At 33.3% G+C, this 15342-nt stretch overlaps 2 protein-coding genes across 4 annotated transcripts in view; one reads left to right on the top strand and one right to left on the bottom strand.

Moving 5' to 3' along the window:
- Positions 1–15102, top strand: part of LOC135202442 (pyruvate dehydrogenase (acetyl-transferring) kinase, mitochondrial-like) — a 49007-nt gene extending 33905 nt beyond the window's left edge. Inside the window, exons 2-8 of one of the 2 annotated variants that reach the window (XM_064231837.1) lie at positions 1620–1827; positions 3251–3435; positions 3587–3748; positions 6599–6643; positions 10529–10701; positions 10833–11057; positions 13687–15102. In XM_064231837.1, coding sequence (XP_064087907.1) covers positions 1620–1827; positions 3251–3435; positions 3587–3748; positions 6599–6643; positions 10529–10701; positions 10833–11057; positions 13687–13857 — 1169 coding nt within the window. In that variant the 3' untranslated portion in view covers positions 13858–15102. The remainder of the gene's footprint in view (positions 1–1619; positions 1828–3250; positions 3436–3586; positions 3749–6598; positions 6644–10528; positions 10702–10832; positions 11058–13686) is intronic. The other variant, XM_064231838.1, reaches the window with a different exon arrangement.
- LOC135202443 (succinate dehydrogenase assembly factor 3, mitochondrial-like) overlaps positions 5795–15342 on the bottom strand; it is a 33279-nt gene continuing 23731 nt past the window's right edge. For both annotated transcript variants that reach the window (XR_010311742.1, XR_010311743.1), the window contains exon 4: positions 5795–6053. The gene's annotated coding sequence lies outside the window, so the exon portion shown is untranslated. The remainder of the gene's footprint in view (positions 6054–15342) is intronic.

Genomic DNA, 15342 nt, shown 5'->3' with positions numbered 1-15342 from the left:
TAGTGTAAGTTGTCCTTCAAGTGTGGCGAATTTAATATCGTACTATACCAATCACCTATTTAAGCTAAGTGACATGAGATTATTCAACAAGGAAATCAAAATAATACGTAACACCTCAGGTTTTAGTTATGCAACACCAGATTTTTTTCCCCTATGACTAATCGGTCTAGTGCCAAAAGCTGTTGGTAGATGCCTGGGCGCCTTTGTTAATGGACAAATGTATGTTCTTCTCTCTCCTGCTCTGAAAGTCACCTTGAAAGATAATGAATGGGAGGTGTTTGTGTTAATACGATGAATAATAGAGTGTTAAAAGCTATTTTGAATTTTAAATCGTCGTCTGTTGGGTACCTATTAGCGCATATACTGACAATGGTTATAAAATTTATTTATTACTGGGTATTGGCATATATGATAACGAAAATTATACAATTATATATTAGCATTGGAATGTATATATCCGCGATAATTTATAACCTCTTGGCAGTGGTATATAAATTTTAAAAAAATCACGCAATCATGAAAATTGTATGACATATTTCATAGCGTTTAGTATGCGGTTTCTTCTGTCGTACAATGTTGCCGAATTACAGTTTGAGATCGCTCAATGTTGATAATATTTTTCAAAGACTTGCAGTAATATTAAAGTATGCATCTGTACTTATGTCGTAACACACACACGAATTTAGGCAGTGATTATCTCGCATAAGCCAATCAGGTTTTGTGCTTGCCTTTGTCCATCTAGAGAATATTCTAGTCATTTGCCGGCGTCACTGTGACTAAGTACTTTTTTGTGTATGTTTGCAAGAGTTCGTATCACTACTGAGTGCTGCCATGCAAGGCTATGCTGGTGGCAAGTTTTCTCGATACAGTGCTTTTTTTTTGTCGACAAGTTTTTAAATGAATTCCGTATCGTGACAATCGAAGAACATTTTCGTCAGCATTCTGCGAGTTTCATCAACTATAGCTGGTGTTTTGTTTCTGGCATTTAATGATTAAAAACCATTTTAATTTTGGTTTTAGTTTTGATTAATAAATGTGGGAAAATTACGATTGGTCAACAGGACAAAATATGAAAGTTGAGGTGTGAATAACATAGAATGTTGGTTCACAGTCACTGCCATGATGCTGGTCGATGTGACCAGCGCTGTGGTACGATTTGGAAAGTGCATTTGTCTCAAGGCCAGCAAATAACAGCTGCTCTCTCTCTCTCTCTCTCTCTCTCTCTGTGTCATGCATTAACGTGATATGATAAGAAGACCACAGAAAGTTGCCAGAAGTCTTATTGTTGCTTGTTTCTTTAAAAGCTAATTTCACAGGCGTGTTAACAAGAATGTTCGTGGTATTAATTTGTGTAATTTTTTTAAAGATAAGCACGAAAATCATAGAAATGATATGCAATGCATTTCAAATGATTTAATCTCCGTATTTCTCTCTGTAAAATGAGTTTCTTCATGGTGAGTGGGGCATTAAATGTTACTTAAAGTCGCTGTTATTTCTCTCCCTCTCAAGTGATGTATGTCATAGCGCAGCATCTGTTATCGATATTTCCCTACACGGGTGTATTTCTGGATGTCTAGAATCAAGAAAGTAAGTTTTTTTTTTTTTCTTTTTATTCCCAGGTCGAAATGCAACCCGGACAGAATCTTACCTGTTTTTGCGCAAGGAACTTCCCGTCAGATTAGCCAACATTATGAAGGAATTCAGCCTTCTGCCAGAGAATTTGCTCCTCATGCCCTCGACACGGGCTGTGCAAGACCTCTACTGTAAGAGTTTCGATGATCTCATGGAATTTGAAGGGAAGGAAGCAAATCCATCCATTATTGACAAGTAAGTTGACAGAGCATTCAGTTCCCCATCTTCTCAGAAGGTTTGTTCAAGGTTATTCAGAGGTTCTACTAAGGTTTATGCATGGAAGCCTAAAAGGTTTTTTCATTGCCTGAAAACATACATTATTGCATTTGATACGAGAAAGAAATGAATTTAGCTTATCTTGTTGATCTGGTTTTGAGAAGTAAAGGGTATTTTCAGCCTGAAAATTGTGAACCTGCGTAATGTATTATAATAATACCTGTGAAAGTGACTGTTGCTGCTGCATGTTGTGTTTATACACAGAACGTCTTTCTGTACTGTAAACATCACATAAATTGTTCAGTTGTGGATTTTTGTCTCGTGAGATGATGATTATTAGAAACATGAATGTTGGGATGAATTTGGTGACTTTCATTAAATTAATGGAAATAAAGTACGTATATCTTATGAATTTGCATGTTGAATACTTTGCAATATATAACCAGTTATTAGAAATGCTACAAGAATTTCATTTTGCTAAATATTATTAAAATATATCTTTCATCTCGGTTATTAAAACTATAATTCTTCATGGCTTCCATGTTTTGTTTGCTCAATTGAACTCATTTGGTAATAGTTTTTTGTTTTTGTTTAACACACTTAAATGCATAAAGATAAACATAAAGTCAAACTCAATAAAAAATTTAACAATTTTAAAGGCTGCGTGTTATTAAGCTGTCGTTTGTTATTACTGGACCTTAAAAGCTTAAGAATTAAAAGAATTAATCTTGTCAGCTCGAATGATGGTTGAACTGATGGTTATTGATGTGTATCATAGCGAATTTTGACAGATTTACAAACTTTAAAATTTTGATTGTGTGAAGTGTTTGTACTATAGATGTACTGTATTTTGTATGTTGCTTGCATTCTCCCTCCTCTTCCTCCTCCTTATCTTAAAATTTGCCTTATAGATTTGGGAAACACATCTTGTTTAGGAAACACTCCAAGGTTTTTACTGTTTGGTAAGTCTTTCCAGCGGCCATCACATTCTCACTCACTCATACTTAGGGCCTTAGGTATTTAGCATTAAAAGTACTGTACTACTATTCATTTGTTCTTTTTTTGTGTAATTACTTTAACCAACACACACTCAACTTGTAACCAACACACACACAACTTGTATGATTTCATCTTCACTTTTACTTTTAGATGGCATGCATGTTACTTTCAGTAATTACAATGTGAAAGGAGGACCCAGTTTTCCCCCCTAAATCTTTTATTTCATGAATTAGTCAGGTTGCAGTGCACAGTCACTTTTATTAATTATGGTTGTGGAACAAAAAATATCTAATAATAGACAGTGTGTAGTAAGTTAGTTGTGAATTTCAGTGCAAGATGAATAAAACTAGAAAGTTAAAAAGTTAAACATTAAGGCAGCTCTTACAGATGACATCTTTTTCAGATTCACAGATGCTCTAACAAAGATTCGGAATCGTCACCAGGATGTTGTCATGACAATGGCTCAAGGTGTCATGGAGCTGAAAGATGCCCATCGTATTGACAATAATATGGAGGCATACATCCAGTATTTTCTTGACAGATTTTATATGAATCGCATTTCAATTAGAATGTTGATCAACCAGCATAGTAAGTCGATTGTGATTTCTAATATCCTGAACAATAATGCCTCTTATATTGCTACTTTTACCTTGTTCCCATGGAATGACTGTTAGCAGAAATACTGTACTGACACATTATAAAAGCTTAGTAATTCACAAGATTTATTTTTTTTTTCCAGCATTACTCTTTGGTGATAGTATCAACTCTCACCACCACATAGGATGCATTGATCCCAGCTGTGATATTGTCCGTGTAATTGAAGATGCATATGGCAATGCACGCTTCCTCTGTGACCAGTACTACCTCGCTTCGCCAGAACTTGTTGTGAAACACCATAACGGTATAGTAACGTTTAATTAGTTGCTAAAATGTCCAACGCATTTTGTTTAGAATCTTGTGTAGATATGGTAATTTGTCATTGTTATTGTGCAAGGTCTTAGAAAACCAGGTTGCATACAGTATTGGAGTATATTTCTTACAGTTTTCACTTGTTTGTGATCTTTTCCAGAGAGGAATTACTTTTGTACAATGTGTAATAGTTTTGGTATTGCTTATGGGACTGTTGTTACTCGGTAGCCTGGGAGTACCCTACATTTGGTAAAATGCCTTTTAAAGGAGTTTCAGGCTGGGTGTCATTCTGTATGTAGAGTTTCTTGTAGACCTGCAAAATCTGAAAGTGTTGCTTGGTAATCTCAGCTAGCCTGTACTTATTTGTATTTAAGGTGCTCTAATTTCAATTTGATAAAATTTTCAGTATCCCAGCTCTAGATTTTGGTGATGAAGTTTGCTTATATAGCAGCGTAAATTCTTGAATATAATTTAAAATCAAGTGGAATTTAGTCAGATTGCTGGCATCTTTGGGTTATTAAAAATTTTTATAACTTTGTAATTATAGGTGTAAATTTGTACTATATGTACTCTTTTGGCTTTTAAATTTATGTATTTGTTGGTACGTGCTAAATAATCTTGGCTGGTCAGTTTTATTTTCTCAATTATTCAAGTGTTCAAAACTTTATTCTTTAGGATAATTTGAAAAAGTTGAGTTAATGTATATTGCACCCTTGTGATCAACATTAATGCTGTTTATAAAAATTAATGCTCCTTGACCATCCAGAATGTGCAGTACATAGTGTGAAACTATGGGTTTGCACCATTGGTGATAGTACTTTCTGCTAAGGAAAAGGGCCAGATTTCAGTTCTGATGTAGTTTGTCAAATTTCTGTCAGTCTAAACAGTGTCTGAATTATACTTGCCACTTTTTGATGCAAGATTCTGACACTCTTCATGAATTGGTGTGAGTTTGTCTGAGCTACTTTTTTTACGTCTTTTCATAATTATTTAAGATATTTTAATATTCTCCCTAGATAGAATATCTTTACACTTTTTATTTCCTATCTTTAAAATTCAGGGGTTTGAGATGTGATTTAAGAGGCTAAAGACTTGAAACGTCACTAGCATACTGTGACGTGAATATAGATTTCTTTGATTTTTAGTTCAAACCTTGCCCTCCTTTTTCTGTGTGAGAGGATTTTTGTTTGTGTTTCTCTTTATATGTGTTAATTGTATTATTTAGTGACTGTCCCTCTTAAAAAAAAAAAAAAAGAAAGTTTCCCTTTGTTAGTACTTATATTCCAGAAATTTCCCTGTTCAGCAATTTCACATTTTAGACCATCTTTAGTTTACATAAAGTATAATAAATTCATCACAGGTTCTATGCCACAGAATATCTTGGTTAAATTTATGCCATATTTAACAACATACCAACCTTTTTAAAACTTAAATAAAATAGATGTAAGCCTACAGAATATGATACGTACTTGGGAGTGAAAATTCTGTTATTTTGATGGTAGGTTAATCAGAGTTGCAGAATTTCTAAATTTTGGATTATAGAGCAACTAATCTGACTACACTATATTTTAGATGCAGAACATTACGTATGGTGGTGCTTATGCAAAGGAATTGAATGGTAGGAGTGTTAAGAAATAGAGTAGAGTTAGCCATCATTGAGAAAAGCTTTATATTACTCAACTGACAAGTGAAGTAGAAGTAGGTTTTACCTTTCACAAAAGTTTTAACAGGTGAAATGTGGTTTAGCGTTACATGTGACACGTAAACCACCTGAATCAGTTTTGTTCACTGACATGAGAATTTTGTTTACCTGTTGTGTAGTTAAAGGTCTGTTTAGCGAGTAATATACAGCATATATATTACACTTCATAGCCTTTTCCCAATTTTATTGATAAAGTATTTGGAAATTCCCAGTAGTCAGTACTGAAACCAAAAATTTTAAATTCTCACAGTACAGCACATATGACTTTTTGACTTCTAGAAGTTTTTTTTGTTTTTCTTCTGGTGAAAGTGTTAGGGTTATATTGATTACATCTGGATATGTTTTTTGGTTTTAATCTTAAGATTCTATTCCATTATACAATTGTCATAATCACATTTAGGTAACATAGTGTTTGTGTGCGTGTGTGTGGCATAATTTTACTATTTCATAATTTTATTTGTTTGTAAGGTTGTAGGCTTATAGTTTTAATTACAATAAAAACAACGGTAGAGCACTTAAAATCTAATAACCACATTAGAGTAGTAATCTAAAGTAGATGTTTCATGTCCAACCTTCTGATTTCACCTTGCTGTACCTGAAATAATGAGAAAGGAATATAATGTATTTGAATAAAATTTCAGAATAATAAAATTGAAAGGTGGAATTAAATAAAAACTTTACACTGACTACATGTACTATTGAGAGTATCAAAGATTTGAACAAATGAGAGAAACAGGTCATTGAAGACTTGAAACAAATTAATAGCTCCCTTCAAGCATTGAAAAGGAATAGTACTTCTTCACTGACTGCAACTTACAGCATAACAGCTATTCATTTAGTGGGACAAAACTGATCCTAGAAAAGTTTTAGATTTTAAGTGCTCATCTGTGATGTCTAGAGTTAAAAAGTAAATTTGGGGCTATGCATTAGTTAATGTTTTCATAGTATTTTTAAATGTTAACCTTACTTAAAATTAGCATTTGATTCCATAACCAGTGAATTATTAGTGGCAAGAGTTTAGCTGTAAACATTTGATTAGTTTAATATTTAGTATTATTGAAGATTTAAAATCCCTGATCAGAAGTGTGCGTTCATTAGCAACACTAATAGTAGATTGCTTTTGCTTACTTGCACCCACAGAGCACGACAAGAAGACAAATTTCATTAAAGAAGCAGGAAAATCAGGTACTGTGTCTTTTATATGTCCATGTATTTATCCTCCTGTATATGTGGTCTTTAGTCTCTTTAATTACTTTATTGCTTTCTCGCTTATATTTACAACTGTGAGATCAGTGTTTGGAGCAAACTATTAGGTTTAAGGAAGTTCTATGGTATAGGTTGTGTAGTAACTGCAAATATATGGCAAATCTGGTATTTTGTAAATTGTAATTATATACAAATTTTAAATATTTTCCCCTATGATAAAACTTTAAAATACGTAACAGCAATGTCTTGCAAGGCTTCTATACTGTAGCTTTTCAGTGTGTGATATGTCTATTGGCTGGGCCGTGGCTTTAACCCTAATTGAAATTGGGTTTTTAGTTCAGTAGCTAATACTTTGGACTGGCAACATGTGCCGACAATACATACATCATTTAGCAACTGTAATTTACATATTTATAATCTATGAGTACTGTACCTTACTTTGCAGCAATTTATAATCTATGAGTACTGTACCTTACTTTGCAGCAATGTAAGTTTTCGTATGATTGTAATCATGTGAGTTTTATTATAAACTATTTGAGATCATCTTTGTCTTTGAAATGTAAAGTTTTACAATATTCAAATCTTGTCCACATGTAGCAGAAACAATTGGCACTTGTTACTAGTTCAATAGTATCAGTAGTATCTTGGTCTCATTTCTTTATAAAATTTGGGGCTAAATAGTTACACTTGGTTATGTTTCTAGTTAAAGTTTTGTTCATAGTTAAAGTAATAAACTTTTATTTGCTGATAAGGAGTGGTTCCTAAACTTGGTTATGCTGCAGAATTGCGTACAGTAATGGATTACAAAGTAAAGCATTGTACTATTTTGATTCACAGCCTAGTTAGGAAATTTAAGAAGGTTTTTTTGTACTTCATGAAATACAGTGAATTAAATAGAGCAGAGCAGGTTTAGAAAATTAAAGTTTTCAGTTTGAATCAATGTTTTTGAAATGGCCTAGGTTTGTGGTTGGTGAATTCCCCCAGACATTCAGTTCATTCCAAAACCACAACTTTTGGAGTGGTAGTTAAGTATGTCTGTCCTCTAAATTCCCTGGATATCCAAAGAGCCAGCTGGTCACTTTGCTTGTTGTTTGGTTAATAGTTGTGAGAAGTGTTGAGTTGGAAGGTGAAAACTTATGTTACAAGTAATGAGATTGTATTGAAAAAAAAATTATTTTGCTTTTTATAAAGCTTTATTTGTTTCACAACAAACACATTACTGTGCTTATATAGTAGCCCAATCCAAATATTAAAAAGGGGGAAGCTCAAGGTAATGAAAAACCCAAGACTGGGTGACTAGGAATCAGGGTTTTGTGTTAGAACTCCTGGATCTTAACAATAATTACCTTGGCTCTTCCCAACAACAGTCATCCAAAAGGTTGAAAGAAGTTCCAAAATGATCTTGGTAAACCTTGACACTGAGTGAAAAGCTTGCACTAATAGGTAACTTAGTTCATATGAAAAAAATTAGTACTTAAAAAAGTTGCTGGAGTGAAAAACATCTGAAAATAACACAATTATTACTTTGTCAAAGCAAACTGCGCATATGTAATAACGAAACTCATAATTTTGAATAAATTGATTTGTGAATTTGAAGTACAGAAGTTAAGTGCTAAAATGTTTTAAAATTCCAGGAAGTTCACAGGCACACGGAATGTGATTTATGTACTTGGCTGCTTGATACCTGGATCAGAGTATCCCTTTGCCTGTCTATAGCTATTCTCTTCAAAGTGACCAAGTGTCTGGGAGAATTCACGTGCCACAAATTCGGCTATTATAAAGTAATAGGTTTGTTGTTGAAACAAAAATTTTATAACTGGAATTTTGTAATTATCAGTTGGTTGGTACCGTCATTTATTGGATACACAAGCTAACACCACCAATAATGTTGAAAGTAAAAGTAAGTTTTGTAAATAAAGAAATTTTTGCATTTACTAACTCATGTATAAAATTTCCAATTTATTTTCATTATCGCAATGTAGTGTAGTGTGTCGGTTTGACAACCATTTATGATTCATCCTTGAATGCATAGCAGCATCATTGATGAAATCTTTCTCTACGTTTTACTTTGCACTTTGTATTTGCTACTGTGGTAATATTGCACAGTCCTGTTCTTGTTTTGGATATTTTATCACCAGTGATAATTTTTTTTTTCTTTTTGCACTTCAAATAGAAAATCTTAATAAAGGTATGCTATACTTGAAAAACCACCCAATGAATTTTTACCAAAGTTTAAATATAAAAACGTAATATAATGCTATTTGGTAAAAAAAGGTTTAAACCTAAATAAAAGAGTTCAATTTTATTAAATAACTGCACTTCCTGGCGTTCAAGAACTTCTGGTCATGAAAGTCTAAATACGCAAAGCTTAATTAACTTCTACCAAATTTGTATTCTAGGATACAAAATTCTATTCTTCTGGTTAAAGTTACTGAGATCCTAATAGGGCTAGATAGGAGGATTCATTCTGTTTGTCAATGAAGGTAAAGATTTCGACTCGTGTAACAGGTTTTGAGGTGGGGAATCCATCGCATTCTGAGACTGGTGGTTGTGGTGCCCACTGTACATATCAGTTGGAGAAAAGATGTGTAGTTATATTTTGTGTTATTATTTGATCTTAAAAGTAAAGTACATACTGTATTCATAACAGGAGCATATACGTAGCTTTATGCAGTTTTTTTTGCATGTGCATGATACTAGGGTATAGCCTTCATAAAGTTAAGGTCTATGAGGTAAATAATTATTAGGATAACTAATGGATATGTAGAGATATATGATCACTACAAAATTATGCATTGATTATACAAAATTATGCATTGATTAGTACCTATCATGAGCGTGGATAATATTCAAACTAATAATGGCTCCATATATTATGTTAGCAATCTATATTCAAACTAATAATGGCTCCATATATGTTAGCATTCTATATTCAAACTAATAATGGCTCCATATATGTTAGCATTCTCACCGAGAAGGAAGTCAGTAAACACATGGTGCTTAGTTTGGGAAGCTATGCATGTCCTGGTCTTTGTCATAAAATCAGTACTATTGACCTTTTTGCTGAACTAATGATTTTTGTTAGTTTAAGATTTAAGGTTTTATGTCAGTGGTCTGGGTAACTAAAACTAATAAACTAATAGTGATATTAAGAAGTTACAAATAGAAAAGAATATAAACTAGTATTATTTACCTAATCAGCACAAAAAGATACTGTTTATTTAGCATTTCCACCTCTTCAAAAGTCTGTGAATGTTAACGTGGGCTTTAGTAATTTAGAACATCATGTTTAATAACCCATTTATAAGAAATATTTATCACAATAATTGTATTGACATCTCATTTAGAAACAAAATCTATGATTCTAGTTATGCTGTTTTGCTCTTTATGAATTAATTGTGAGAATGTTTAAAGTTGAAGGTTTAAAAAATTGTGATGACAGTGCCAATAAAAAATAAGTTTTGAATGACTGTTTACATTTAAGAATTGCTACTTCTCTAAAGTAATATTAATGGTTTACTAAATTTTGATTACAGGGCTTTTAAGGTTATCTATTGCTTCTTTAAAAGTAACATTACAATATCTCATGGTTCCCCTGCTAAATAAGATGTTCTTATGCTAAGAAATGAAATCTAGTTTTTCAAATTTCTTGACTATGTAAGTTAGTGACGAGGTTTGTATTTATTATTTTACACAACCTTTTAATAACTTTCTTGCTATTTACACTGCACCAAATACGTACCTCCTTTCTGGTCTCATTGACGCTATTGATGAATATGGAATTTTCATTTGGTTTAGGTTTGGGTTGATTTAATATTATCATCTCTCTTTAAAATGTTCAATAATTCTTTTCTTCTTCAACAGCTGACAGAACATCAGTATCTGTTGTGTATGTTCCATCTCATTTATACCACATGCTGTTTGAGCTCTTCAAAAATGCCATGCGAGCGGTGGTTGAACACCACAGTACAGGAGGAGATGATTTCCCTCCACTGGAAGTCCTTCTAGTCAAAGGCAGTGAAGATCTTACCATAAAGGTAAATACCATTTTGAGCATCATAAGGCCAGTTCTGTGAGCTTGGATTTTGACTCTCCAAGGATATTTGATGTTGATAACTAAGGGCACTTAACAGATGATGGATGTTAATTATAGTTTTGTTTTTTCCAGCTATCTGACCAGGGTGGTGGCATTCCAAGAAGTCATATGGACCTGTTGTTTAATTACATGTATTCAACAGCACCTCAGCCAGCTGCCTCTGGTATGGAAACTCCACCTTTAGCAGGCTATGGGTATGGTCTTCCACTCTCCAGATTGTATGCCAGATATTTCCATGGAGACCTCGTACTAACATCCTTTGAAGGATATGGTACAGATGCCTGTATATTCCTGAAGGTAAGGCAGTGCATTTATTCTTTGAGGTTGTTACAAAGTCATTACTCTGTATACACTGTCTGCTAGAATTTCTACTTGGTCAAGGACCATAACTGTGCTGTTCCATAATATCTTTGGTTTCAACTAGTCTTCATCTTAAATCTTGTATTTTTCCAAATTCTGCTTTCTCTCTTATATTACTTTCATCCAGTCTGTGAGATCTTAGCCCATTTTCTAGCTTGTGGATACAATCTCTGCACTTTAATTATTTGTAATAATTCAGTACGTATCTTAAATTTTTACTTTAAGTACATATTGAGATGCTCTCATCAGTTTAGCAATATCTTCCCACTTCATCCATGATGTTGCTAATCTTTCTATCTTCTCTCTCTGTATCTGCTTATATATTTCCTTATGCATCAGAACCTTCACTCCATTTATATTTTAAATCTTGAGCAAAAAGAATGGGAACTTTCATCATGTCACATTTGATATTTGATACTTAAGGTAATATTGATCTCAGACCAATATTTCTAAACATCATTTGCATAGTTATTTTCGTGGACTACCTCATCCTTTCTATTCTACTTCATATAGACTTTGTTCAAAGTTAATTTGTAGTCATCTCCATCCCAAATACTCAATCTTGTAAACATTTGTGGGGCATCTTCTAGGAAACTTCCTTTCTTATATGTCTATAACTCCTACATCACTCCAATGAACAATAAGTGCTAAAAGCTGACGTTGATGGACACAGTTTATCTCAAATTATTCTTTCCCACCATTATCCCTACATTAAATGGTCAGTTGCCTGATGCATCTTCTCCGCTGCCTTTATCAAAGGCATCATCCTCCAACAAACCTCTTCTATCTATATCTTCCTTCACTTTATCTCGCCATGTAATTCTCTGTCTCCCTCTTGATCTTCCTGTAATAGGTTCCTCCCAAGCCCTCTTCACTTGCCTCCTTGTCATCCATCCTCAACACATACCCATACCATCTCAATCGTGACTCTCTTATCACCTCTGTAATCTTTACTAAGCCTGCCCTTCTTATTTCCTCATTTTCCAATCGCTCAAGCAGCAATAATCCCATAATCCACCTCGGCACTCTCATCTCTGATCTGAAGCTTTACTTCCTTTTTTCTTCTTAGAGCCCATGTTTCTGCTCCATACATTAACTCTGGTCTTATCACTGGGTTACCGTATATTTCGGCGTATAAGTCGACCCTTTAGCCCCAAAAAAACTTGCCAAAATTAGGGGGTCGACTTATCTACCGGTAACAAAAAGGGAATCTATAATTTTGGCATATCGGTACATGAATCCAGGCTTTACAGTTGGCTAATAACAATGACAGCCTTGTTGAGGTAACTATGTATGTAAATACCAGTATTAAAAACATTTCACACTGTAATACGACAATAATAATACATTAGAACATCCAATACCTTAAATAAAATTAAACAAATCAAAGTAACTTGAAGAAACCCAATCGCACAGCAAGTGTAAACATTGCGTAGCCATTTGTAGTACAGTAATTGAGAAGGATGCGTTCACTCTGACAGTTTTGTATATACCGGGGTATTGTTCAAAAACATTTTATGGTATGAAATCTTTATTTATCACTTTAAATAAAATAAAAAAAATTGTATTTAATAGTAAATATGTATTTAAAATCCTTCAAAATTACTTGAGTCATCGTCACTTGATTAAACAATTCATCAGACAATTATCATTCACGGTTTCATCTAAGGATCCCAGTTTGGATCTGGTGAATCAAACTGCAGGTTCGTTTCCCTCAAATGAGCCTGTTTATGCCATAGAAGAACCAATGGTCAAGGAATATTCCAACATAATAATAAAATACCGGCACGTCGTTTCAACAACCCAATCAAAACATTAACTTGAGTGACAGTTTGTACATACATATATCCGTAGGCTGAAATGCAGCGTTAGTTAGCGCTTTGTTTGTTTACATTACACTCGAGTAACGTATCTTTCATTTCGTCATTTCTATTTATATTTGCCGGTATTCATCTTTTATATATTACACAGATTTGTTAATATACCGAGTATATTACCTGTATTTCTTATGGTAAGTAGAGCAACATATGTACCGTAATAACATTCAGGTTATTTTGTATGATACGTTTTACCCTGCTGGTTATTTTGAGCGTACGGTTGGCCTCACATTTTATAGGTTGACTAATATACCTGATATTAGTTAAAATCATAAAAATTTACTCAGAATTGGGGGGTCGACTTATCTTCCGGTCGACTTATACGCCGAAATATACGGTATATATCTTGACTGTAGCTTGATTGGCATTTTTTTCTATCACATACCACTCCAGCTACCTCTCTCCACTTCCCCCATGCAGCTTTTATCCTACTGTCAACTTCAGCCTCACATCCTCCCTCTTGGCTTAAAGTAAACCCTTAGTATTTAAACGTTTCTGCCTGTTTTATAAATTGTTTAACAAATAAAACACAATTTACTTCAAATTACTTATATGTACACAAATGTAAAAAAAAATGAATATGTATACGTATTACTTTACACTATTAAATGTTATTGACTAAAAATTTAGTACTAGTTGTGATGTACAGAGTTCTCTACAAATCCTCCTATGCTATGTTTTTTTAACAGGCACTATCCAGTGAAGCTAATGAGCTGCTTCCAGTATACAACAAAACTTGTCAACGGCAGTATTCTACTCCTATCCAAACACACGACTGGTCTTCACAAGGGCACTCAGCTATGTTTGTTCGACCATTTAGCACGAATTCTTTGAACAAGCTGACCTCTGCATCAAGTTAATTTATATATTTATTAACAGTTTTGTTGATTTCCTACTTTGGAAAGATTAGCATTTAATGTTAACCACTATTAATTTGTATGGCAGTATTTATATGATGGTAAAGGACGAGGTCATACGGATTAAAATGTGCATAGAAGTTGGGATTTTTCATCCATTCAGATGTTGGTATGATTCAGTAAGATTTCTTTCTTGCACTTAAGTAAAAAGTAGATTTTAAATTGGGTCAACATCTGGTTATTGATTAGTACCAATTGTCATTTTAGTTGCACAAGATTTGTTACCATAAAATACGCTTTGTTAAACTGCAAGATGGAATTTTTAAGCTAGGCACAATACTCTGTCTGGTGCTTATGTTTCTTTAGATGATTTGACATACAGCTTGTGGTAGATGTAGCTTTGCAAAAATGGATGAGAAATTTACCATTTATAAAAAAAAAAAAATAAAGCAGGTTTTCTTTTGACGTAAAGTAAACAATTCTGTTGCCATGCCGAAAGCAACAGATGCCATGACAAACTTTGATGTACAAAGCATATTTGCAGAAAGGAAAAATTGTGTGACTAAAATAGATATGAAGTACAGTACATACATACTAATAATAAGTACTGATTATGTGCTCTGAGAACTTTGTTGTAGAGATGTGTATGCATGGTAAAAATTTATATTTCTTTTTTTTTTTTTGTGATAATGTAAATATTATTTTTGCTGTAGCATAATATTTTGACAAGGAAGGCAATAGGGCAATCATATCACAGGTATCCTGCAGATAGCTGTAGTAAAACTAAGTAAATTTCAGATCTTCTGCAGGTAGCTGCAGTGAAACGAAGTAAAATTCTTGTAAACTTTTACACTTGTGTAAAGTATTGATTGCAGTCTTCTGTCAATTTTTTTTTAAACCAAGACAAAAAACTATTGTGTTTTGATTAGTACTATTAGATAATACAAGTTGTAAGTTTTGTATGTTACTTTGCAGTGATTATTTAGCACATCCTGTTTTGTATGAGAGGTAATTGCAGTATTAATGAGTTCTGTAGGTAACTGCATGTAAGTTAAAGTACGATCAGTGATAACCAGGGGTGGAGGAATTCATGGCATTGTGTTGATTTGTGAATGTTGACTTTTGTTTTTGCAGGTGACTGAAACCTGTTTGTGAACTATGAATGCATTGTAAATGTTTGCTTTTAGTCTTAATATTTTGTAAATAGAGAAGAATTATTTTTATTTAAATAAAATTTTACATTTTGGATCAGTGACCTTGTAATTTTTCCTTTGTTTTGCATTTTCTCATTTTAGTTTGACATCCATTCTGTGGACCAGTAGATTAAGATGATAGAAATTAGCAGCAATATAAAATTAAGTATGAGAAGACCAAAATAACAAGATCAGGAAAATTGTCTAATGAAAACTTTGATTGAACAAACTTTGTGCTCAGAAAGGGCAATCTTTATAATGACAACCCCTCTATAATCAATATGATATTCAACTC

The sequence above is a fragment of the Macrobrachium nipponense genome, chromosome 30, assembly GCF_015104395.2.
Source record: "Macrobrachium nipponense isolate FS-2020 chromosome 30, ASM1510439v2, whole genome shotgun sequence".
Lineage (NCBI taxonomy): Eukaryota > Metazoa > Arthropoda > Malacostraca > Decapoda > Palaemonidae > Macrobrachium > Macrobrachium nipponense.
This window is presented reverse-complemented; position numbering and strand designations above follow the sequence as displayed.